At 39.4% G+C, this 24894-nt stretch overlaps 1 protein-coding gene across 2 annotated transcripts in view; it reads left to right on the top strand.

The window, feature by feature from the left end:
* slc24a4b (solute carrier family 24 member 4b) overlaps positions 1-22251 on the top strand; it is a 34857-nt gene extending 12606 nt beyond the window's left edge. Inside the window, exons 3-17 of one of the 2 annotated variants that reach the window (XM_005475001.4) lie at positions 4719-4795; positions 6748-6822; positions 6904-6988; positions 7088-7191; positions 7422-7496; positions 7579-7604; positions 8473-8526; positions 10110-10204; positions 13186-13355; positions 13589-13724; positions 14636-14802; positions 16209-16323; positions 17842-17954; positions 18070-18135; positions 18964-22251. In XM_005475001.4, the coding sequence (XP_005475058.1) occupies positions 4719-4795; positions 6748-6822; positions 6904-6988; positions 7088-7191; positions 7422-7496; positions 7579-7604; positions 8473-8526; positions 10110-10204; positions 13186-13355; positions 13589-13724; positions 14636-14802; positions 16209-16323; positions 17842-17954; positions 18070-18135; positions 18964-19113 (1508 nt within the window). In that variant the 3' untranslated portion in view covers positions 19114-22251. Of the gene's footprint in view, positions 1-4718; positions 4796-6747; positions 6823-6903; positions 6989-7087; positions 7192-7421; positions 7497-7578; positions 7605-8472; positions 8527-10109; positions 10205-13185; positions 13356-13582; positions 13725-14635; positions 14803-16208; positions 16324-17841; positions 17955-18069; positions 18136-18963 lie in introns of both variants that reach the window. The other variant, XM_025899137.1, reaches the window with a different exon arrangement.
* Positions 22252-24894: the final 2643 nt, after the last annotated feature.

Below are 24894 nucleotides of genomic sequence, written 5' to 3'. Positions count from 1 at the left end.
TGTTGGGTGAAAACTGGCCTGCTCTCTGCACCATCCTGTCAATCATCTCTCTGGGACAGCAGAAGGCACCCAATACTGAGCTGTGTTATGTAACAGCACCATGATATCTGGAATATTACCAGATTATGGAATAATAATTGCAGAAATGCACGAGTTTCTACCACAGTCTGGCTTTAGTGCATCAAAAAACTGAGATTCTATGAAGGGGAGGTTTGCTATATAGCACATCTTGAAACTGTAGACTGTGAATAAACCATGTTCTTGAATTTATCTGGTTCACAATGCAACCGAGGCTAAACTTTGAATAAAAGCAGGGCTGTACTGAAATTTTGATGAGGGTAGAAAGGAGGGCTGAACATTATGTTTAGAGATGCGTCGACCTTCTCATGTGCAAATACACCGATACCACTTTAGGGTAACGTAATGTTAACCTCATTAGTTGTACACCGAGTGAGCAGTTTGGTTATGTATGTTAGGCTAAGCAAAGATGACAAATGTGATGCAGCCAGCCGTCTATGCTCTGTGCAGGAGTGAAAAATGGCTCGTTAAACCAACATCAGCTTTGCAGCAAACACTGGGGAAGTGAGAGAAAATGTACAGCGATGATCCATTCTGCGTTTATACATTAAAAAAAAAAAGACAGCAGCACTTACGAAGGAAATTGCTCTCGAGGACCAGCAGTTCTTAGAGCACTGGAACCCAAGTATGAATTTCCTTGCTGTCAGCCACATCAGACCCCATACCAACACAGCAGCATCCTTTTTTTTTTTTTTATTTTTTTTTTTTTAAAGAAGGCATATGAGCAGCTTGTTGAAGAGCATTTCAGTCCTCAGCGGATGTTTAGACCAGCAGTGCTTGCCCAGTGTCTCACGTGGGACCACATGCAGAGCTGTTTGGAGGCTTGCATGCTGCCATGCCTCATCAGGTCTGTTTGATGGCTTCAGATGTGGTGCATTTCAAAAAACCCCCCAAACTCTTCATGCTGTGCTGCAGGACGGTGCTAAAGACGTGACTGAGAGAACTGGTGATGCTGGGTTCAGTCGTCTGCTGCAGATTGCTGACGCCCTCCAGCTGCTTGAGTATTTTCTGAAAAGATGCAGATGTGAAGGCAGCTGGGTGTATATTAGATACACAATGTAAATATAAAAGTTTGTTTCAGTCAGAAAGCAGCAGATGAAAGTGTTTGACACAAGGCACTCAGTACTTATATTATTTATGAGCAACTAAACCAACCTACAATTTCCATGGAATAACATTTATATATCTGCAGCTAAAAATGGCCAAATTTCTGGAAGATGATAACGTTGTGATTAGGTTCATTTCAAAAGGAAGATAAGTTACCCTGGCCCAAAGCACCACACTGAATTTATATGGGAACAGGTGTGTGGGAATGACATGATCTCATTAAGTGGACTGAACATTTTTATCTTTTTAATAATATTTTTGTCTTGGTGGTTTATTCCACAATCAATCAACTTGGTAATTGATCATGGCTTATAAGTTTAAATATAAGTGAATGAAAGTGTAAGGAAAAGACTAAAACAAACAGACAATTATATGAAATGTTTCAAAAGCAAACAAAAGAAGCTCTGCAACTTTGTGGATTGTGAATCTTGTGGATTTGGATTCTTGGATGTACAAAATGAGCAATTGAAGATAGAAGTGTGACACTTTTTTTTTTTTTTGTTTTGTTTTTTTTGTTGCTTTTTTATGGATGAAGTGAAGTAAACCAAGAATAATGAAAACGGTTTTTAAACTGTGAAGCTGTAAGCTGCAAACATCGTCTCATTCTTTGATTAAAATCATTAAATTAGATCTGGAGGTAAACATTTTATATTTGCGGTACACTTCAGTAATCCATCACCCCAAGCTGTTTCCTCATTTTCTGTATACTTTTTTTTTTGGGTTTTGTTTTTTTAAAGGGAAAAACCCACTTGCTTTAGCTGTGATTATATTTATCATTCTATTTATGGACCTCATTTGAGAAGATCACTAAAGCAGTGTGTGCATTGTCCCACCCCTGTGTGTACATCCTGTTCTGGCCTTATATGGGAACTGGCTGTGGAAGCATGTTTGCATCCTGTTTGACCTCTGCTGTGAGGAGATGCAGACGAACCCTGCAGACGCTGTCTGCTCAAATGTTTACAGGGAGTGAGGTGACCCCTGCCTACCTGTCATCTCTGCGGTCACTGTGCCAGCACCCTTTTAAACACCTCCTTTTTTAAATTTTTTTTTATATTTTTTTGTAAACGCTCTCCGTGCCAGAGCTGATTTCATATTTAGGACATAGACAATGTCACCAAATAACTATTTAATTATTCACTGTTTCAACTGAACATGGAAGGACTGGGAGAGCAAGAAATTCACACCTTTCCATGTTTTTCAGAAGCTTAATGGGTAACCTTCAACAGCTAGAATGATGTTTGTAGCCATAAGGCATAAGTTTGTTTTCAATCACCTCTGAGGGCACAGCTGACAAATCCTGTAATTGATTGCACGTTTACTCGAGGCAGCCAGCTTTCCGGTACACTTCATATGCCATATAAAGCTGTCAGAAATGAAATGAGCTAAAGCTTCCTGACATAGTCAATGCCACTGTTAGATTTCAATGCCGCCTTCAGTTTTTCATTATACATCATGTTATAGTCTATATTACACTCTAGGTTAATCAGCTTTTTATTATCATGTATACTAATCTAATCAGGTGCATTTATCCACATTAAAAATCTACGAATCGAGGTTTGATTAATTTGCAAGTAATTTCTTTAAGCCATGGCTTTTTTTTTTTTCATTTTGCAACTAAAGGGAGCTATTGTACGACACACCGATGCATAATGAACCAACATTACCAGTCATGTGATGTAATTAAATGAAAGGAAGGAAGCACGCAGTTGATTAAGAGGTCTTGGACTGCATCCTGCACAGCATTTGATTTTCCCTGTGCACACTTTCAAATGCTAACTCGGTCACATGTGCACACAATAAAATATCATTACAAAAAGACGTCTGTGAGACTGGGACAGATGCATTGACAAGTCTCAGGTGAGCACTGTTCCACTTCACGACTCCACATGTGACAGGAGCCCGAATTTTGTCCTTATTTTCTGCTCTGCACAGCGTTGTTCTGCAGGCTTGGATTGTAGTGGTTTTTTTTTTTTTTTTTTTTTTTTTTTTTTTAATTTTTTATTTTAACAATAACTGTTTATTTGAATTACTGAAGAATAGAGTAATGATTACTGCACTGCAGTAACCCAGTCAGATGTTTTCCCAATTCTAGGTTGTAGGGATGGTCTGTAAGTTGAAGCACCACTTTTATGCAGATTGAAATTTTTTGCTCTGAATTTCAGTCAAAGGATCCAAATGATGGCCTCCATGTTCTCATACACTCCCCTAGTTTCACTAGCAACCCATAGTGTTCACTTCCACAGTGAAATATATCAACTGTTACAAAATAATCGCTTCAAAAATTTTGTACATTTACTTGTTTTGTTTAATTTCGGCCTATATCGCACTACTTTCCACTTCCTTTTTTTTTTTTTTTTCCCTTAAATTCTTGGACTCTACTGGAGTAGCTTAGCTTGATTCACAGTTAAACATTACCCTTCTTTCCTCATGAGCCTTTAGCCCAACCCTCTTCTGACTGGCTGTCCCTCACAAACAAAACGTTTGAACAGCGGGTGGGTGGGGCTTAAGTGCTCACAGCACTGGCACAGAACCATGAATGGGGCAAAACCCTGTTTTCAACAGCATGGATGTCCCTTAAATAACACTTAGTCTGTTAATTTTTCTTCTCAAGATCAATTTCGGTGGCTTTTTCATACTGTGTGTCAGTCTCACCTGTACTGTGCTAATTACTGAATTAAGTATTTAGCTTGCTAATGTATTAAACTTAATAGGATAAAAATATGTAAATATTACCCTTGATCTACATCAATGTGTTAGCATCTACTCCAAGCACTGCTCCAACTCAGTCTAGCCTCCCACCTGCAGTATATAGTTCAGGGAATGCTCTAGTTTTTTAAGTATTACACTTGGAATACTGCAGGCTTGTTGCTGGATGTGAACCTGCAGCTCAGGTCCAGCAGGGATGGGTCGGACAGAGGCCGTTCCCCCCCACAGATGCTATTCTTGTCAGGGAGATGGCTAGCTTCTGTTTGCAGCCAGGTGCACTGTGGAGTGGCCGTGCTCCCCTATCTGAGCCTTATGCTCGTATCGTGATCACACTGCGGTCCAGCTGGAGCTCTGGATGATGAATGACGAGTCCTCAGCATGGGAGTGTTTTCTGCCTGCTTGCTGTAATTCTGTATGACTTCAGCCTCTTATTATAGCCCGAGCTTTTCACATCATAAGAGGATGTGATGATTGAGACCACCCCCCCTTGAGTAGGTATGAAATAATTGGTTCCTTAGTGATGTGATATTGTAGGTGTTTTGAACTATTCCTGTGCCTGAACTATTCCTGTTCCTTAAAGCTGTTCTGGGATGCTAGTGATCAGAAACTATTTAATTTGCACAGTCTCAAAGCTGCCCAGTTTTAAACATGGAAGACACATTTCTGTATTAGGTAGCCAAGGAGAAAGGGAAGGAAGGGAGAAAAAAAAAAAAAATAACATGGTCGTAGTGTTGTGTAGTGTGAGCCGTCTGAAGGTAGGACAGTGACGTGTACCTTGCAGTCAAGCTGCTGATATGTGGTGACCGTGACATTTCTTCTCTCCTCAGCAATACACGAGTTCCCCGACGACTTTTTCACCAACGATGAACGGAAGAGTGGAGCCATTATGCTGCACATTGTGGCGGTAAGACTACTTTTTAAAAGAATCTGCACCTGCATAACAGATCGCCTCAGTCTCCAGTCGGTGACTCATTTGGTTGTAGGAAGATTTGGAGGTTTTTCACATAGCCGACTACTGTTTTCAGCTTTCAAAGCCTGAAAGTTAAGAGGGAGATTATGGTGGCATGTTTGAGTTGCCAGATTTTAAACTGATCAGAGGTGCTTTTCTTTAGCTCAAGAGCATGTTATTTAAAATAAGTATGCACCCATTTCTCTGCAAATATATCTGTAAATTCAAACTCAAATAGTTTAATATATACTCAGAACAAAGGGGATAAGGGAATAACATGATAAACTTTATTTTTTTTTAGCTTAAAACTAAATGTCACATTTTTGCCCTACTATAATGCCAAATCAGTGCTATGTTCTTTTAAATACTGTCTTTTTCCAGTGTCTGTTTACTATTTGTACAGCTGCTGCAAGCAGAAAAATAACAAATACTTCAACTGCAAACGATGGTTGCAAAAACTGATGATGATCCAAAATGTGACATACAAGGGCACTTAAAAAAATGTTATTTGACTTAATATAAAGTTAAACACTGAAAGATCTGAATGCAAAAATTGCGAAGTACCCTTGAATTGTGTCCAACTGTAATAAGATTGTTTACCAAATTATAAACTCTAACAGGAAACGATATAAAACGCAATTTGCATTAATAGGGCAGACTTTTAATATAGTCAAACTGTCTTTTGAATGTGTCGAATGCACACAGTAAGATTCTGAAGCAGTCATTTCATTTTATGGTTCTGTATGTCATAAAAGTGTCCCTGCTCAGGAGTGTGCATGGAAAGCTTCATAAATATGCCAGTGCTGTATTTTTGGTCCAAGCTTAAACACTGGCATCATTCATAAGAATGCAGGTGCATTTTAATGTATTTTATTTATTATTCTATATTAAAAAGTTTTGCCTGCAGTGAGTCATGTTGTGCTCCTCTGACTTTGCATAAAGACAGTTTAAGAGTTGCTCGTTATTATGCACTTGTGAATGCACACACCCAGGACTGGAGTTTGTGAAGTGAAATTTAAAATTTGGGTCACAGGAATTCTGAAGTGGGTTTTTTGTTTATTTTATTTTTTTAAATTTAATAAGAGGACTAGGCTCTGATTAGGGTGTCTTTTGAACTTTTTATGTACTTGGATTTAAAGATATAATGATGGAGGGCTGCTTTGAGCATCAGTGTATAAACTGGACTTCCTGCTTAAGCTTTCCTTAGTACAAAGAAATGGGATATTTTACATATGGAGAGCAGCTCATACTGTGTTATTGCTTCTGTCATTATCACTGCTGGATTTCTCAAAATGTCTGAGCATATTTGATTAAAAGTGATATTTCAAAACTGAGATTTGAGTTGCAGTCAAGACAATACACTCATAACCTCTTTAATTGTCCTGAGCTTCAATTTAAACATTTAAATGTAACTAATATTGTCTATTCTTAATTTACTGCTGAGAAGTAAATGTGTGAAGGGTCTGCTCACACTGCAGTCCTGCACTGCCCCCTGTGGATAGCATAGAGCAGAGCACGCCTGTCAGAGCTGCCAGGCCCTGATGATGTCACACACGATCTATAATTTATACATCGTCCATCCGCCTGTTAGGAATGGTGGTGGGGAGTATTCCGATCCTGTACATTTTTTATTTTATTTTTATTTTTTGTGTAAGGTAAATCAGCTTTTTTTTTTTTTTTTTTTTTTTTTTTGACCACTGATTTGATATTAAAATTTAAAGCAGTTTCCCCTTCAGCTGTCGTTTAGCAGCCAGTGCTTTATTAACCCAGCTAATTTCTGCACATTTAGGGATGTATCCGTTAAGCCCATGCACACTTTATTTACTATATCCTTGCCCCTTGTCACAGAGGCATTCTACAAATGTAACTTCTTCTTTTTTTTTTTTTTTTTTTTTTCCCATCTCCAGGCTCTTTACATGTTTCTGGCGCTTGCTATAACATGTGATGAATACTTTGTGACATCACTGGAGAAGATCTGTGAGGTATGTGGTTGTCATCCTGTCTTCCCAAGTTACACTTTTACGGTGTTGTGTAAAACCATCATCTTTGCTTAATTCCTGCAGAAACTAGATCTAAGTGAAGATGTCGCAGGAGCCACCTTCATGGCAGCTGGCAGTTCTGCACCAGAGCTTTTTGCATCTGTCATCGGTACACATGCATACATACAAGCAGTATGTGCACCCACTCAGACGTTCCCAGATGGTCGGTGTCACCACTAATTCTGACTGGCTGCCTCCTTATGTGCAGGTGTCTTCATCACCCACGGTGATGTGGGGGTGGGGACCATCGTTGGCTCAGCAGTCTTCAACATCCTATGCATCATTGGTGTCTGCGGGATCTTTGCTGGACAGGTGTGTGCGAGAGAGAGAGGAGTGACTTACTGCTGTGGCTGTATCGTTCTGTTTATTTATAGACTGCAGAGCATCACATGTGTAGCATTTGAGGGGAAACGAAGCCATCTGCTTCAGTTTTCTTAGAACTGGTTTTAGTGGAGAAGTGGAGAACTAAACTGCAGGTGTAATCAGAAAGTGTTCTGCAAATATGTTAACTAACTCAAAAGATACTTTCTGTGAATTCTTAGGTGGTGATGCTGACCTGGTGGGCTGTTTTCAGGGATTCCTTCTATTACATCCTGGCTGTTGTGGCTCTGATTGCAGTAAGTTATTACATATTTTTATTAATGAATAGTTGCCATGACTGTGCTGTAATCTAAAAAATGTTTTCTTTTTATTTTTCAGTTCATCTATGATGAGAAGATAGTTTGGTAAGCTGTGCGTTTAACCATATTTATAGTGAGATTGTTTAAAGTTTTCCAACTTTTCAGTTCTTTTCAGTTAGGACAGCTTTGCTTGATTCAGTTTGCAACAATCCTTTGCTGTTATACATTGGTTCTTGGTGTAGACAAAGGATGTCAAACATGAGGCCCAGGGGCCGGAAACGTCCCACTCCAATCCGGCCTACTGGTAAATGTGAAGGAGAGCGTACAGTTTGGACTTTTAATTGTATTTTCATAGATTTTCAGGTCGTCTTACTCATGAAAACCTCACCCACAGTCTTTCTTAATACACGTTTTTTTTTTTTTTTGTTGTTGTTGTTTTTGTGAATTAAGAAAAATTTTCTGCTTCATACTGTCTTATTGCTGTTATTGCATTCATTTTCCCCCCATAATTTTACACATTTATTTCTTACGATTAAAGTCCAGAAAGGTGTGGTGACTTTAACATTTTTTTTCTCATTAAAATAGAGCAGCGTGTCTTTATCATGTTGAAATTGCACGTCTATTCCTTATTTTTGAGATATCGCAGGGATTGAATGTGCATCTAAACTTGATGGGATTTTTACCGGTCTAGAGATCAAAGTGCGCTGTATGTGTGATGCTGTAAAATGAGTTTGACGTCCCTGGTGTAGCTCCTCAGTACACCCATTATTTGCTTTTCTTTAAGACATCTTTCTTTTGATTAGCTTCCCCTCATGGGGCAGGTTTGAAAAGCAAGTGGGAGGGGCCGCTGTATTACAGTCATGTAATACCTCGAAGCTTTATAAGCTAAAACGTATAACCTACTGAACTTCTATTTAACTTATATACAAGTCGAGCCATTTTAATTTTATTCCTCATCCTGTATCTCCGTCAGGTGGGAGAGTTTGGTGCTGGTGCTCATGTATGCAGGATACATCCTCGTCATGAAGTGAGTCTTGCAAATTCTTCTTACAGCTGCTTTTGCTGAATCAGGCTGGTATCATGATAACACATTCTGCTTCACGCTCTTATGCACTAACACCTGCGTAACCAACCGTGCGCGCACAAATGAGCAGCGGATTTCCAGCTACTCGCATTGTCTGACTAGTGTTACAAGCTCATTCAACACGGGAGCTTTGTGGAGAAAAACTTGCTCAAATTACGATTAACAGTGTTAATGTGTGTCTAAATTTTAGCTTTATTTATAGGTTGCTGTCTTGAGAAAGGGGGGAAAAAAAATGAGAGGCATTTCAGATTTTGGAGTCCATTGCACTCAATTTTTGTCTTTCCAGACCAAAGTGAATAATGCCAACCAGGTTGTCCTGTGCTGCTGTCTCTGTCCAGCTGGTAATCTGTGTTACACTCAGCAGCAGTCTGCTCTCTCGCTGCCATAAAAGAGTTTAATCTTTTCCCCCCTCTGCAGTGGCTAAGAGCACAGGCTTAACCAGATCACTCCTTTTCTTTCTCATTTGGAGGAAAGAAGTGCTTACTCTAGGATATGCTGTCATGTTATTCCAGTTGAAATGGAATAAAGTGGGTTTTATATAGCACAATCTGTGCACTGAGGTGACCTTGTAGTGCACGGCTGTGATTTTTCACAAGCAAGTGGCACGCATGCTGCTAAATGACAGCATGGAGAAGTTAGGTGCATAAAATGTAAGAATAATAAATCACTATAAATACTTTAACACTTATAAGGATTTGTTAAATTAGATGTAATTAGTCATGTGTTACTTGTCCTTGAAAGCTAAGATTGTGTTTAAAGGTTATTCATATGCACTATGGTATATTACACATATGAATTATGTGCATCGGCTTGTAATTATATGCGCAAAGCTTCTTTTTACCTGTTGAATGTTTGAGCAAATGTCTTGCCCCGAACATGTCGTGTTTAACTAGAAGGGCTTTTTATTGATGTCCTCAGGTAGTCTTTTATTCCCATTCTGTCCTCAGACTCAGAGTTCATTTGAGAGGGGAAAAAAAGCAACACAGAAAGCACAATTTTAAAAATTTTAAAAACAAAAATGATAGCCTTGGATCTTCTTTTGCAAACTGCAGCCTATAATCACAAACAATTTTAATTTTTAATGTTTCCAAAGGTGCCGAGGGGCTAGAGTAGCTCTTGTAATGCTGCCAGTGTAACCTCTACGCACATTATGTTCAAAGGCAGCGGTGTTGTGGTTTTTTTGTCATCCATTTTTATGTAATGGCACTCAAATGGTCCTGCTGAGAGTCTGAGGCTGAAAAGCTTGTTATTGTCTTCTGGGGATATTTTCTTTCTCTCTTATGCCAATGCAGAACAGCTCATTATGTATAATGTAATGCGCTGATATTTATTAGAAAGTGAGCCACCTGAGTTGTAAATTGTATAGGAGAAATAAGAGGATTATTCCGGCTAATTAATACGTGCTATATTTCAAACAAATTGGTGCCTTTCATCTAAAGCTGATAAACCCATTTGCAGATAAATCTTGTGGCTTTTTTCTCTCCTGCACTCTCTGATTCATGTATTATGTTTAATCTTTTTACTAGATTCAACTCCAGCATGCAGAAGTTTTTCATGGGAAAGTCAAACAAAAAAAATGTGGCAAATGGCAACGCGGCAGCCAGCAGTGAGATGGAGGACGGTAATACTAGTTATGGCTATGTTTGGGATGACGACCCGTCATCGCCTTTACTTCCAGGTAAGGTTAATCAGACAGGCTGCGTACCCATGACTAGTCTCTGCTAAATGAGAGACTGTATGTTGAAAAGGCAACAACGTGGCTAATCCTATGGAAGAATGTGGGTATTTCCTCCTGTTATAAAAGGGCTGTGGCTTTGATCTTTGCTTCCTTTTGGCTAACTAACCAGAAATGCTTGAGCTTCTGCTTTGTTCTTTTAAAAATATGCCTAGAAGAGTAGTTAAACATGTTGTGAAATGAACTCATTTACAACTTGGTGGTTACATGAGAAGATAAATACCACTCATAAGAATATGAAGCTATAGCCTACAAACTAAAACTGCTAGCCAGTGGTCACATAGCCATCTGCCCTCTTTGTTCTTGGAAAACAGTAGGCTATTCCAGCTGTACCTACATTCACTCACCTTCCACTTCATTATTAACGCCTGTTCAGCTGCTTGTTAATGCAAATATTTAATCACAGTCACATGGCAGCAACTTGATGCGTTTATGCGTGTAAACATGGTCAAGACGACCAACCCGAGCATCAGAATGGTGAAGAAAGGATTTTCCCCACACTGGTTATACAGAGACTTGAAAAAGGAAATATCCAGTGAGCTACAGTTCTGTGATTAAAATGCTTTTTGGGTGTCAGAAGTCGGAGGAGAATCGCCAGACTGCTTTGAGCTGATAGAAAGGGAACTGCAACTCAAATAACCGCTCATTAAAACCAGGGTTTGCAGAAGAATGTTAAATGTCACAGCCTGCTTCAGTAGTGTAGCTGGCAATGTCCATCCCCTTATGACCAGTGTACCCATCTCCTGGTGACTGCTTATATCAGGATACTGCAACATGTCACAAAACTCACGCCATCTCAAACTGCTCTTGAACATGTGTTCACTGTACTTAAATGGCTTCCACGGTCACCAGATCTCAGTCCCTTTGGGATGCGGCGGAACAAGGATTCATATCAAGGATGCGCAGTCAAAAAACTGAAGCAACTCTGACTAGCAAGATGTACCTGGTACACCAGTGGGTGGGGAGTGTATTTGGCATAAAGACATGAGTGGAATCAAAAATGCGTTTCACAAAATGTCAACTATTTCGTTTAATAATTCTTCAGAAGCACATCAAGCAAACTTCACAAGAGACGATTTGTCACGTCTTACAATTTAACCCCCCCCTTCAAAACTCATTTTCTCAGTTTGGGTGATAACCAAGTGTAGCTTTTTAACAGGCACAAAATGAAGTTTTAAAAGGGCAACAACATAATAAAGTTAAAAAAAATAATCTTTTCAAATTAGTTTAATGTCACACGACATGATGTTTTAGGTCTCCAGGTTATTCTGGGAGAAAAATTAGTCTGTTAAATAATACCATTGGTGTCATGTTACAGTACTTTATAGCCACAGTCCTCCACTTCTTCCTTCTTTTTGAACTCTCAAAGGTTTTTAATTAGACATGTAACCCTTCTGAGAGACCTAACCTTTCCTACTTTGGCTGCATTAGTGCTAACATGCCTGTCTGTTTAGCCTTACTAAACTTTTTCTTGCTTATTGTCAACAGTGTTGTGCTGCTGTGTGCCAGTTCTTTCTGCTTGCATACTTTTCTTCTGCTGATCTCTGGGGTGTAGACCCACTCGCTCCTGAAGTGGTAATGAATTTCACAAGAGGAAATGTTTATGCCAGCTCTGTTTACACATTTAATTTATGTGCATTCTTGCATGTATAATAAGTCAAATTAAGGCTGAGTAAAACTAATAAGTGGACTGTAGAACTTTTAATTCCCCACACACTGAATCTTGGTACTAATTGCATGCAAAGACCAAATGTGGATTTGCTGGGTGCCAATAAAGCAGGCCGAGTTGAAGTCTGAAGCGGACTGACTGTTTAACGTGTCAGCCAAGTTACAGCTCGAGTTGAGTCAAAGGTGCCTGCGGTTACATGTTCAAAGATGCACCCTTTGAAATCAGTCTTGGTTGCCAGTTTTAAATATTTAAAACTGGCATACAATTTTATTTTCTTATATCATAATGTGCAAAAACTAATTTAGGAAAGAGGAATTCTGATAGGATTCATCATTCCCAAGTGGTGATGCAAGAATCTGAATCAAAACAAGTTTAAAAAAATAAAATTCAACTCTCAAAAACACTAAAATTCAGGTTTTTCTTTTGCTAAGTAGTTTGCCTTGGAGTACACATTTTGTTTCCATGGCAAACGGGGGTTGCCAGGAGGGCACCAACTGGTCTCCAGGCGTGTCTGATGTCAAGTTGGTGATTTACTGACGCCTCAGTTTCTATATAGCTTTATTGTAGTTTCACATTGGAGAATGTTATATACAATTTTATATAAAACTTTCATCTCTGTAAATCCACTTAAATATGATTGGATAATCTAAAAAGTTGAGTTGAATTGTCTGTAAGAAAATGCCAAATTTGATATTTCTGTCTACCCATTTGAAGCGAATTGAACTGTATGTGCTACAACTGGCATCCTGGTGCTCCAAACCAACAATGTTACCTTACAATTGGATTCAGAGAAGCACTTACCCTGTCACTGAGAGAGCAGGTGACATAAAGGCACCAACAGGAAAAATAGAAAAAGAGCTTGAAAGAAATGATGGATTTTTCAAAAAGGAAGACACCCGGATTTGTAGATGCAAGGTATTCCTCATCTTGGGATGGTTTTCCTTGATATATTTGACATCAAACTGCCTTCACACTGATTGGGGAGTGGTGGAATATAATATGGTCTAGTGCAGCACTGTTTGACACTAATTAAATGGCAGCTTAGCTCTCAGTAATGCTTTATTTTGGCTTGGAAGTCTATAGCGCTCGAGACTGCAAAGTTATACAGCAGATGTTTGTTAATATGCTGTAATGGTTTGGAGAATTATTGGGTTGTGTCTTGTATTTATTGCTGTAATGTGTGCTTCTACCCCTTTAGTCAAGCCTAGCAAAGCTTACAGCCGTGGCTCTGTGGTGATGGTGGATGAGATCATGAATGCAAGCCCTTCAAAGTTCAGGTTCCCAGAGGCTGGCCTCCGTGTCATGGTGACCAGCCATTTTGGACCCAAGACCCGCCTGCGCATGGCCAGTCGCCTCATCATTACAGAGGTACAGCTTGCCGTTGGTGCTCCAGTAACTAGATTTAGCTTCCTTTTACAGGTTAAAGGTGGGAACTATTTTCAGCTTTGTGTTTCTAAGAAGCCCTGAAGGGTTTTATGTCATCATACACTTATATAATTTCATTGTACAACTAGAGGAGCAAAATCCATTTTAAAAGCAGAAGTAGTAGCATGTTCGCTCATGTGCTCTTTGACTTAGTTTGTTTCTTTTGAAAGCGCCAGAAGTTGATGCAAGCTGCCAATGGTGTGGAGACGCAAGTGATCGACGGGAAGGTTGAAATCGAGAATGGAAACGTGCCAGAGGACAAACCCAGCGAGGTGGAGGAAAATGACACCATCTCACCTTTTCATATTCCAAGTACGTGCTTGATGCATTTCCCTGATGAACATGTGTAATTGGGGACATGCCAGTCATATTTCAAAACTTGCTTTGCATCCTCCTGTAGGTATAGATTTTTAAAAACTAGAGGTGCTATTAGTGCTCAGAGGAATGCTTAGTTGGATGGAGCTGCTCAATCTGCTTAAGAATTTATTTCTGCTTCGGCAGTTATTGATGTCCTTGCTTAAATTGGGCGGTAGGTTCTTGTATACCAACTAATGATTATCCTCTTTGACATCTCTAAGCAGGGCTGCCCTTTTATCAGTCAGTGCCTGCTCATGTGAAAAGACTGAATCTGATTATCCTGATTTATCATGAAACAGACAAATCTAAGTGGGTGGAATTGGTGTTGCATCTTGTTAGGTTATAAATGACATGGAAGAGTAAAGTTTTTGGTGCTTTAAGGCACACTGAAACCTTTTTCCTCAAAATAGAGTGCTCTGTCAGTATGAAAGCTTCATTTAAAAAAGCAATGAAGCTTGATGCTTTCAGTGTTTGTGGTAAATGACAGATGAGGCAACATGTTCGTCTTCACTAGTAAAACCAAAGAGGAACTGAACACAAATGGAGCTACAGTTTAGACAGTTATTTTCAGTGTGACCTTAAGCTGAATAATTTGCAGTTGCAGACATGTAACACAGAGCCTGTTTTTCATATAACGCTGTAAGTGATGTGTATTTATAAGTATACCACAAGTAATTTGAAGGTCAAAGCGAAAAAATGACCGAATTCACCAAAAGGTGTAAACAATGGAAAAAAACATTAAACGGAACTGATTTGTTTTTGTTGGCATGTGATGCTAAAGCTAATAATTATTTTTATTTTTTTATAAATTAAGCCTGGCGAAAATAAATGGACAATCTTGATCTCTTGCTGTTGTTTCACTGCAGGGGGTATAGGCAGTAAGTTGAAGTGGCTGATGTCGTGGCCTCTGCTCCTGCTGCTGTTCTTTACCGTCCCAAACTGTGCCAAGCCTCGCTGGGAGAAATACTTCATGCTCTCTTTCATCCTGTCTACTGTCTGGATTGCAGTCTTCTCCTACTTTATGGTCTGGATGGTGAGTGTAATATTTGTGTGCCAAAGATCATACAGTAGCATTAGTCATTTAAATCAGGAATTTGCAAAGCACGAAGTGAAACATTTTAATTTTGCTTGACTGCTGCTGAAGTAATTATTTGATTAAAAAACCCAGACTATTAAATATGAAAGCAGAAAAGTGAAAATTGGTGTAAACTGTGTTTTATGTAATTGAAAGTGGAATTTGTATTGCTGTGGGCAAATAAAATGCACAGTCCTTCAGGTCTTCAAATAACTGACAGCAATTTATCATGAAGGTTTACTATGTAAATGTTTTCTGCCACCTGAATATGGTTTCAGGTGCACATCGTTGTAAGAAAACATTTTCTGGGCTATAAGAGGGTCGACTGCAATGACGATTCAATCATACAAATATGAAAATAAAACACAAACCAGGGGTTTAACTAAAGGTTTTAATAAAGTAAAGCATATAAGGTAACTTATTTGGCTATCTGCTTGTGCAAATTCAGAATCAGAACTACCTTTACTATCATTGTGTGTGCCACGCAGATGTAAAACCATGACACTAAGACAAGACATTAGACTGCAGAAAAACTAAGTTTATAAGATTTATGTATCAGTAGTGAAACCTTAATGTTAAGTATTCATGTAATGTTCAGCTGTTTCTAAAGAGGAACACTTACGCCCAAAACATTCTCCAAATCCAGTCCAAATGAAATCTGATGAACCACAGCAGCATAAATTGCAAACATGAAGGCACCTACAAAAGCAAATAAGGTTAATTAATTTACTTTTTTTAAAGTCCTGTTTTAAGCTGAGGCATTTAGTAGCCTGCAATTTATAAATTCAAAAGGTTTCCATTTGGTTAAGACTGCTGTCACCTCTTTTTAATACAACACAACTATGCTATGAGAATAAAGGCATTTTAAATTGTATTTGAAAAGAGAGGGCCTTGGAGTTGCATTTTACCCATGTAATTTATATTTAAAAAGACCAAACTGAACAAGTACAAAGACTGAAATGCACGAGTTAACCTAAAAATATCTTGGACTGCCCTTACATGCTAGCTTGGAATGGCCTGTAGCTAGCTTGGTCAGGAGCAAGCTAACACTTGCAATCCAAGGAACCTAGATACAAGATGATGCTCTGGTTTCATTTGGGGAGCTGATATTTTTTTATGTATAGATTTTAAAGAGGCTAAAAGTTAATATAACCAGTAGTGTTTGCTTAACTGTTCTTGCCGTGTCTCAAACTACCATATAAGCAACAGCACAGTCAACTGAAATCATTCCTAACAATGTTGAACGGACTGTGAAGATTCATACTATGGCTTAACATATTTTTCATCAAAAGAACATTTAAATAAAGTTTTGTCTTGCTTTGTGTTGCCATTTGTTGAGCACTGCCTCCCACGTATACTTTCAGGTGACCATAATCGGCTACACTTTGGGAATTCCTGATGTTATCATGGGCATTACTTTCTTGGCGGCAGGAACCAGCGTCCCAGACTGCATAGCTAGTCTCATCGTGGCTCGGCAAGGTATTTTCACCTCTTCTGTGGTTTTTAAATGGGCTCAAGTTTATTCATATAAGGGCTCTTTTCCAATCCTAAAAGCAGCTGCTCTGTCTGCATTACACTTAGCCATAATTGTAATTGATGTTGCCAGTGCCACCCCTCTCATGTGAATGTACAGTGAAAACCCTGTAACCATGACAACTTATCTTGATTAACTTACCCCAAGTTTGGCTGTGAGGATAATGGAAAGATTGCCCGAGTATTTTTTGAATTGCTTTGTAGAACAGTCCTCTGGTATACAGAGCAGTATATGTTCAACTTGATTACTACAAGGTGCCCAAATGATTCTAGAGTAGCATATGAGGCAATCTGTGGAACAGTGTACAGTGAAGTATGTAACAAAGTGATCACAAATCTACAAAAATGACTCAGTCTAGACATCAGCCTTATTGAAATGCTGTTCATCTATGAATGCCTGGAAACCTCAATGAACTGAAGCAATGCTGTAAAGACTTGTAAAGTTTTTCCGAATTCTGCTTCTTCATTTGTTTTTGTTAAAAATGACTGTGCATTGTTGGTTGCTTTTACCTAATTTTAAGACCTAAAGAGGACTTTTTACCATGACAGTATATTGAACATACAAGAAAATTTGAATAAGCGTATGCTAGCAACATGCATCAAAACCACCGTGCTACATGACCTCATCTCACCTCTCAGAGAAAGCATCAGGGTTCTGGATCGTCGATTTGTTCTTTCCATTGTAGAGTTTTTGATGAAAGCTCTAAATTCTTTGCATTTTTTGTTGTTGTGAAATGTTATTGTTAAATTGAAATATTTGCCCTTGCATTCTGTCACAATGATGAATCCATCCCCATCTGGACTTAAGGGCCCAGTCTTGCCTCTGATTTATTTGTGGTTTGTTCAAACACACAACCCCATGAGCAACTTTTCCAGTGTTGTTGCCCTTCCTTCTCAACTTTTTAAAAAACATGTTGCTCAGATAGATAATTGACACTTCTGTAAATATAACATCTTTAACATTCAGCTTTTACATTGATGTTTAATATGTCCCACCTTTCTTGCGAAAAGGATGTCATCTATTTACATGTAGAATTGTATTAAACCCACAGATGGAAGCTGTATGTGTTGCATGCATACAGGCGTGAATTTAGAAATGCGAAGCTGCAAATGCTGCTTTTTTTTTCTTTTCTTTTTTTTTTTCTTTAAAGAAACTAGTGCAGTATATGTTCAAAGCTGTCAGTTGTCTTTTGTACATAGACACAAGGTTTTTTTTGTTTTTCCAAGTGGAGAAGTGCTCAAGATCACAGGAACAAGAGGAAATAGTACAGCGCTGTTTATAGATGTTACGGTGCAGGCATGCGTCACTGCTTTCCCCGCTGAATAAGGTTAGGGCCCTCGTGAATACCAGAAGCTACAGAACAGCAGAATCGTTGGAAGTGAAGCGTTTTTATTTGACCCAAAAGTCTAGAAGAGGAAACTTAAGTTTTTAAAAAACTTTGTTTGGTCTCTCTTTTCTTGCAGGTTTGGGAGACATGGCAGTGTCCAATACCATTGGCAGTAATGTCTTTGATATTCTAGTGGGACTTGGGGTTCCCTGGGCGATGCAGACCATGTGTGTTAGCTATGGATCAGTGGTGAGAGGCTAGTTTGCTCTACAACAGTTTGTACTTGATCGTTTCTGTGCTATTAAATATGTGAAACCACCAAAATCCAGATGAATCGTGCAGATGAGTCTTCTTTGTGTTTCAGGTGATGATTAACAGTCGGGGGCTGCTTTACTCGGTGGTGCTTCTCCTGGGCTCTGTGGCCCTCACGGTGAGAATAAAATGCTTGCATGTTGTTCACACGCTCCTCTCTTCCAGAAAGATGATATAGTTAATTGCTGTGTATGTTTTAAATAAAACTGAAGTAATATTACAGAATTAAGATGACACTTTGGTTAATGTTGTCTCTGTTCTGTAATAATCGGTTCATTCAATATTTAGAATTATATAATGTAGACAATGTGATAACCCTGTGCTGCATTTGGCAATAAACTGAAATGTGATATCCTTTGAAAATTCTGAGCTCCAGTCAGACACATTCATAAATTTCACAGTGTGACATCAAATATACATGAGTCCCCACACAGTCAGTGGTAAACAAATATTACTTCTACAAACTGTAGTTATTACAAAATGTGTGCGTGGTCCCCCTTCATATAGATTTTCTGTAGCAGTATCACTTGATTGTGCACAGCAGCGTTCTGGCTGTTGGGGGGTGTGTCCTTTTTCCATTTTAGCACATTTTATATTAGTAATCCTCAACATGCACATGTAAACAAATACATAATCATGAGTGGAAATCGTTGCAGTGAGTAAACAAAGGAAAGAGTGGAAACTAGAGCTCTATTTGCTTAATGGTGAACTTTAAACACTGATCAGGTGTAGGCGATCTAGATTGTTTCTTTACTGTAGTGCCAGCAAAAAAATACATAAAACTTGCTGTCTGTGAAAGTTGCTTAATTGGTTGTCTAAACAGATAATGCCGCTACATAAATGATAAATTTCATTTTATCTGGTAGAGAAATTGAGTTTGAAATCCTTTTTCTCATGCTCAGGATTCAGTAACAAGCCTTTTGATGTTTTTTGTGTGTGCGCACAGGTGCTGGGGATACACTTGAACAAGTGGCGGCTGGATTTGAAGCTGGGCGTGTACGTCCTCGTCCTGTATGCCGTTTTCCTCTGCTTCTCTATCATGATAGAATACAACGTCTTCACTTTTGTCAACCTTCCCATGTGTATGGAGGAGTAGAGCACAGCAGCATGCCTCGAATACCAAAACCTCAAGGCTCCCATAGCAACCCTCAATTTTCTTTTCTACAATAACACGGACCTATCACAGACTGTTCTCCTCCTCCTTTGCACTCTCTTCTTTGTAAACCTTTTGTCCCAAATATGAATCTAATTTACTTACGAGGCAGTAAGCTGTAAGAATGGACGCCATTCTACGTCTCGAATTTGTCTCCTTGTCACACAGTGCCGGTCCTTAATGCCCGTTATTTGGGGCATTGCCTGTTACTGCAGTAAAGTATTTAGTTCCTCTGTGCGCCTGCTATCTTTCTACCCATCTAGCATGCCTTTAGATGTTGGGGACCTCCAGAAATCATAAGTGCCCCTGTTAATTGTTGGTGTGTTTTCAATGTTCACGTTGTAGAGATTCACACACCATTTCCAAAGCCTTTCCACAAACCAAAAGAGTCTGTCAAGGAAAAAAGGAAAAATAATTAACAAACCACAAACCTTGATCCCAATCTAAACCCTCACAGAGAGAGGGAGAGTTTTCCTTGAAGTCATTCCTAAAGATTTACCAATTACCCAAGAACCCAAAGACTCACTTGCTCTTCAGCTTTCTGGAGGAGGGTCTTGTCCTTGGCAGCTCCCCTCCTCCAGCTTGGACCTGACTCTCCTGGCATGGCCTTTGGCATGAGGGAGCAGTTACTGTTAGTGCTTCACTTCACTCACTCGCCATGTGCAACTCCCCAACCCTCTTCTGCTTGATCAAATCTTTGTTTTCTTAAAAAAAAAAAAGACCTTTTTGTCTGGACACTTTGTGTCAAGTTGTATCGCAGTCCAGATCCGATGACTGTGAGAGGTGTTATGCATATGCAGCACTGCACAATGTAAATTTGTAAACACTTTTTTTGTATTTTTTTCAAGACAACGTTTTGTCTAGTATGAAATATGGAAGAGAGCTTGTTGCAAATATTGGACATTGCCTGTTTTTCACTGAAACAAATTGCACATGGAAATGCTTTTTGTTGCTTTCTGCTGTAAGGAGATTTGACCACTCAGAGGTACTGGCTGGCAGTGGCGACTCCACTCCAGCTTTATTTTTGTTTAGCGACGCGTCATTCAACTTTTCCCTCCGCACAAGTTCAGAAAGAAAAACAGACGACTGGCTCCACATCTGTGTGATGCATCCGATCTTTCTCATCAGGAGGCGTTCTCATTTTGAGACTGCATCCGCATGATGATATTTGTTCCAAAAAAAACAAAAAATGCACAGAAACCAGATGGTTCTCAACACTGTCTGCTATATCACCTTCTGGCCAGTAGGGACTACTGCAGCTCCTCTACCCAGGGCAGAGGGGGGCAACCACAGCTGTCAGTTATCAGGGAAACACAGAGGTGGAGATGGTGATGGTCTCTTGATTTTGAGTTACATGTAGATACTGCACTTTAACAGCCGTCCTCTCATTCTGAATCAACTAGTGCTTCCTTATGTGCGTGTGTATTTTCAGTGTATAAGTGTCCGTGTGACTGTGTGTGTGTGTGTGCCAGAGAACATTGAGTGCATGTGTGTGGGCCCACGCTACGTTTCTCACACCGGACTCTAAAACAGACCGGGACCTCGTTAACAACATGAGCACACCTGTCTGCAGTGCATGCTGGGACATCTAAAGCAGCTCCTCCACAGCACAGCGAAAGGCTGGGGGCCTCTGGGTGTCTCAACGGACGCCGCCCTGCCCACTTTTACAAAAAACGGCAGCTACGAGCCACACTGCAATCCAGACATTTTGACATCATGCAAAAATGCCTGTGAGGAGTCCGCAAGTGAGGCGCAGAGACTTAAAAACTATGTTCGTGGAGAGTGTTAAGTGTTGAAAATATCCCTCTGCCCCATTGTTGGCAGCAGGCACTTGTATATGCAATCTCAATGTAAAGAATTTTTGTGACAGAAGGACCCCCTCCCCCCTGCAAGAATGCCATATAAGGATGGAGGGGGGGAACCTTGAAGATGTGATGTCAGTTTGTCTACTAGTACTTGGTGTGAGCTCACAAGTGTGTTTGTGACAGCTGAGGAACTCAAAGGATGGAAGTGTCTGGAGCAGTGGCTTTGTGGGTAGTCTGGTGTCTCTTCTTACACACAATCCTTTGTCGTCTTTCTCCACTCGCATTAACTCTCTGGCAACCCTGGCTCGAGGAGGTCAGGGGCAGCAGCGAACACAGGATGGTGGCATGAATGGCTTTTCTCAGTGTTTTTTTTTCTTTTTTTTTTTTTTCTTCTCCTTCCTTTTCTTTTCAAAATTCCAGAGTGAGAGCAGGCTTTAAAGGATTTTTTTTTTCTCTCTCAAAAAAGAAGTCAAACCCACCCCAAAAGCTGCTAGTCTGTCAGGGTTCAATGACTGTGGATCAGCTGGAGGTGGTGACCACACAGGGAGTTCGCCAGTCACCTACCTTACAACAATCCTCTGACCCTCCCAACATTTTTAGTGGCAACTCTGTACATATATACATAGCCGCTGTTTTCTTTTTTTTTTAATTTAGATTTTTTATGCTTTCTTTGAAGAAGGCATGTTTGTACTGTACTTGAGTTGATTCAGAATGTGCAGTATTTAACTTTTTCTTTTTTTTTCTGTGTATAGTTGCTGTGGTCTTTGCCCACTTAAGTGGTAAGGACACACCAGGGTTAAACACTGCTCATCTGTTTGTTGGACACAGCGTCCATTCTCCTTAGTTTCTGATCTTTTCTTTTTTCTTTTTTTTCTTTTTTTAAAATGGAAGAAGGGGGGAGGGGCGAAAGTAGACTTCAGAGGCCATATTTGTTGTAGCTTTGCGAAAATCCAGATTGTATGGAAATCCTGTGTAGGGAAAAATAAGTGCACAAACTTTCAGGCACACACTTAACAGACTGAGACAACTGGTGTGTATTTGACTGAATGCGACCTGATGCACTGTGAGCTCAATGTGACGTGGGAGTTGTTTGTCAAGAGTAATAATGATTAAAAATATATTTAATGTAAAGTTAGTTACTACAAAACATTACTGAGGACATCTGTATAACTTATATGAATGTATTGTCTTGCTATACTGGACATATCCAATCAATGCATTTTACTGTAAAGCAATAATGTGAGGAAAAAAATAAAATGGCAAAATAATTCCTGTACATTTGTCTCATAAGTTACTGTTTGTGAAATGCGTTAATTAAATGAAGCCATTTGTACATGTACCTGATGCTTGTTCTATTTCTCGCAGCATGAACTCAACTTTCAAATTATTAAGGGGCCTTTTGCCTGTTCGTACCCACTGTTCAGTAAATTAAGTGGTGTTTTGGTGAACCTGTTTGTTATATGCCCACTCATAAGAGAGTGCAGCTGGAACATTAGCCACTGGACAGAACATTAGTAGTGTGAACGAGGTAGATTGCAAGCGGCTACAACCGTTTCCTTGTTATATTATTTCAGGATTTTACAAATCACAAGGCTTGGAGTACTCATTCTGTGGAAAATTAATACTTCCATATACTCCCCTGATATTCAGCAAAAATTTCTTTTATAGTATTGTCCCAGTTTTGGTCAGGTGCTAACGTCCTACAGAGCCTGCACACAGTGGAGGGATAAATCACTATCTAGAAAAATGGGCTGAACTGAAGTAGTTTTACTTGTCTGCTTGTATCGGTTATCAAGATGACCTAATACGAGCATGTTAACGATAAGCCGCTGTAAAGTCCTTGTACTGAGGATTTCCACTTTATTTTATACTGTATTCCCCTAATGATTATTTCTGAGAAACGAATTCACCTAGATTTTCAGCTATATACTCATGAGCTAATTTGTTAGGTGCACTTTCCTAGTACTAACTTACCTTTGCCTTCAGAACTGCCCCAACTCTTCATGGGATAAATTCAACAATTTCAGAGATTTTGGTCCATGTTGAGATGATAGCATCCCACATTTGTTGCACATATGCCACCTGGACATCAATGATGTGAAACTTCCATTCCACCACATCCCACCACACCAACCAGTTTTGAGATGATTAGAGTTTTGTGGCATACTGCATTATTCTGCTGGAAGCAGCCATTAAAAGATAAGTACGCTGTGGTCATAATGGGATGGACACGGTAGGCGACAACACTCAGCAAGGCTGTGGCTTTTAAATGATGCTCAGCTGGTACTAAGGGGCCCACAGTGTGCCAGGAAAATATTCCTCACACCAGGAGCCTGAACAGTTGATACAGGCATGATGGAACCGTGCTTTCACATTTATGCCAAATTCGGACCCTACCATCTTAATGTCACAGCAGAAACTCATCACGCAGGCAAATTTCCGATGTCCAATTCGGTGAGATTGTTTAAATTGTGGCTTTAGTTTCTTCTTAGCTGATGGGACTGGCACTCAGTGCGGCCTTTTACTGTGGTAGCCCATTGGCACAACACTGAGAGATATTCTTCTGCATAACTTGGTTGCAGCAAGTTGTTATTTGAGTTTCTGTTACTTTCTTCTCAACTCAAAGCACTCTGGCATCAACAAGGCATTTTAACTCAGAGAACCGTTGCTCACTGGATACTTTCTATTTTTCTGACCACTTTCTGTAAACCCAGGAGACGGTTATGTGGGAAAAGCCGAGCAGGTCAGCAGTTACTAAGATTCCTAGTCCAGCCCATCTGGCGCTAGCAACCATGCCAATTTCAAAGACACTTAGAGTTGTGGTCAGAAGTTTGCCCAGTTCTTATTTTAGAAAGTTATTGAAGATGTATGCTGTATAAGAATTCTAGCCCAGAGAAAGAACAGTTCAAAGAAATTAGCAAAAGCCCAAATTTGCCATGACCTTCATGCCCTTGATGTGTGTCTGTAAACTTCTGCTCATAATTTTATATCACCTTTCTTTACCACTCTGATGTTGGTTTGACACTCAGCAGATCTTTTTTGACCACATCGAGCTTCACATGTTTTTGCATTTACTGGTATTTATTCTGTAAGATGTCTTATTTCTAGTTAAGATTTGGAAAGTTTGCATAAAATGATGAATTGCAATGTGGTATAGCTTGTAATCATTTTCCAGTAATTCATTTTAATTTCTTAGTATAAGATTTAATTAACTGGAAGTGACAGCACTTGAGGACGATTTCAGACTTGCTGACTCAATCACATTTTTCCCTTAAACCAAGAGCCAACTGTATAAGTGCAGCTTCCAAAGTTAACATATATAATGATTCTCTTTTGTTCAAAAAACCCTCAAGATAAAAGTAGACTTTTTCTGTAGTTCTCATAGCTGCTGTTGCACAACCATGATTAATGCTCTTTTAAACAAAAGTGGTCGTCTGGAGAAAAAAACTCTTTATTATTCCGGCTACCTCACTATGGCTTGATTGCGTCCTCAATTATTACATCTTACTCACTGATGTTCCTCACTACAGAATTCACAGTTTTTTAATTAAGTACCAGCATCTTCCAGTCACATCAGCAGTGGATAAATTCACACTCAATCAACCCTCAAAGTAATAACATGCAACAATACTCTTTATTTTGGGATATGTGTTCAGACAGAAAGCAAATAAATCATCTGCTACTTGGTTGAAGCATCCCTGCAAAGAATGGCTAAATGAATGAGTCCCACTTCTGATATAGATGTAGCTGCTGCAGCGTGTATTTCTCCTTCAGTGAATGACGAGTAATGATTTATTGGCCCTCACTTGAAACTTGTCTTGTGGGATAATCAAGCTGAAGAGGGCTGTACTTATTAAGACAGGGTGATTGCAAACAATGTGTTATTTACAATGACAGCTGGCAACATGTGAAGAGTCCA

This window comes from Oreochromis niloticus, linkage group LG15 (genome assembly GCF_001858045.2).
Source record: "Oreochromis niloticus isolate F11D_XX linkage group LG15, O_niloticus_UMD_NMBU, whole genome shotgun sequence".
Taxonomy (NCBI): Eukaryota; Metazoa; Chordata; class Actinopteri; order Cichliformes; family Cichlidae; genus Oreochromis; species Oreochromis niloticus.
This window is presented reverse-complemented; position numbering and strand designations above follow the sequence as displayed.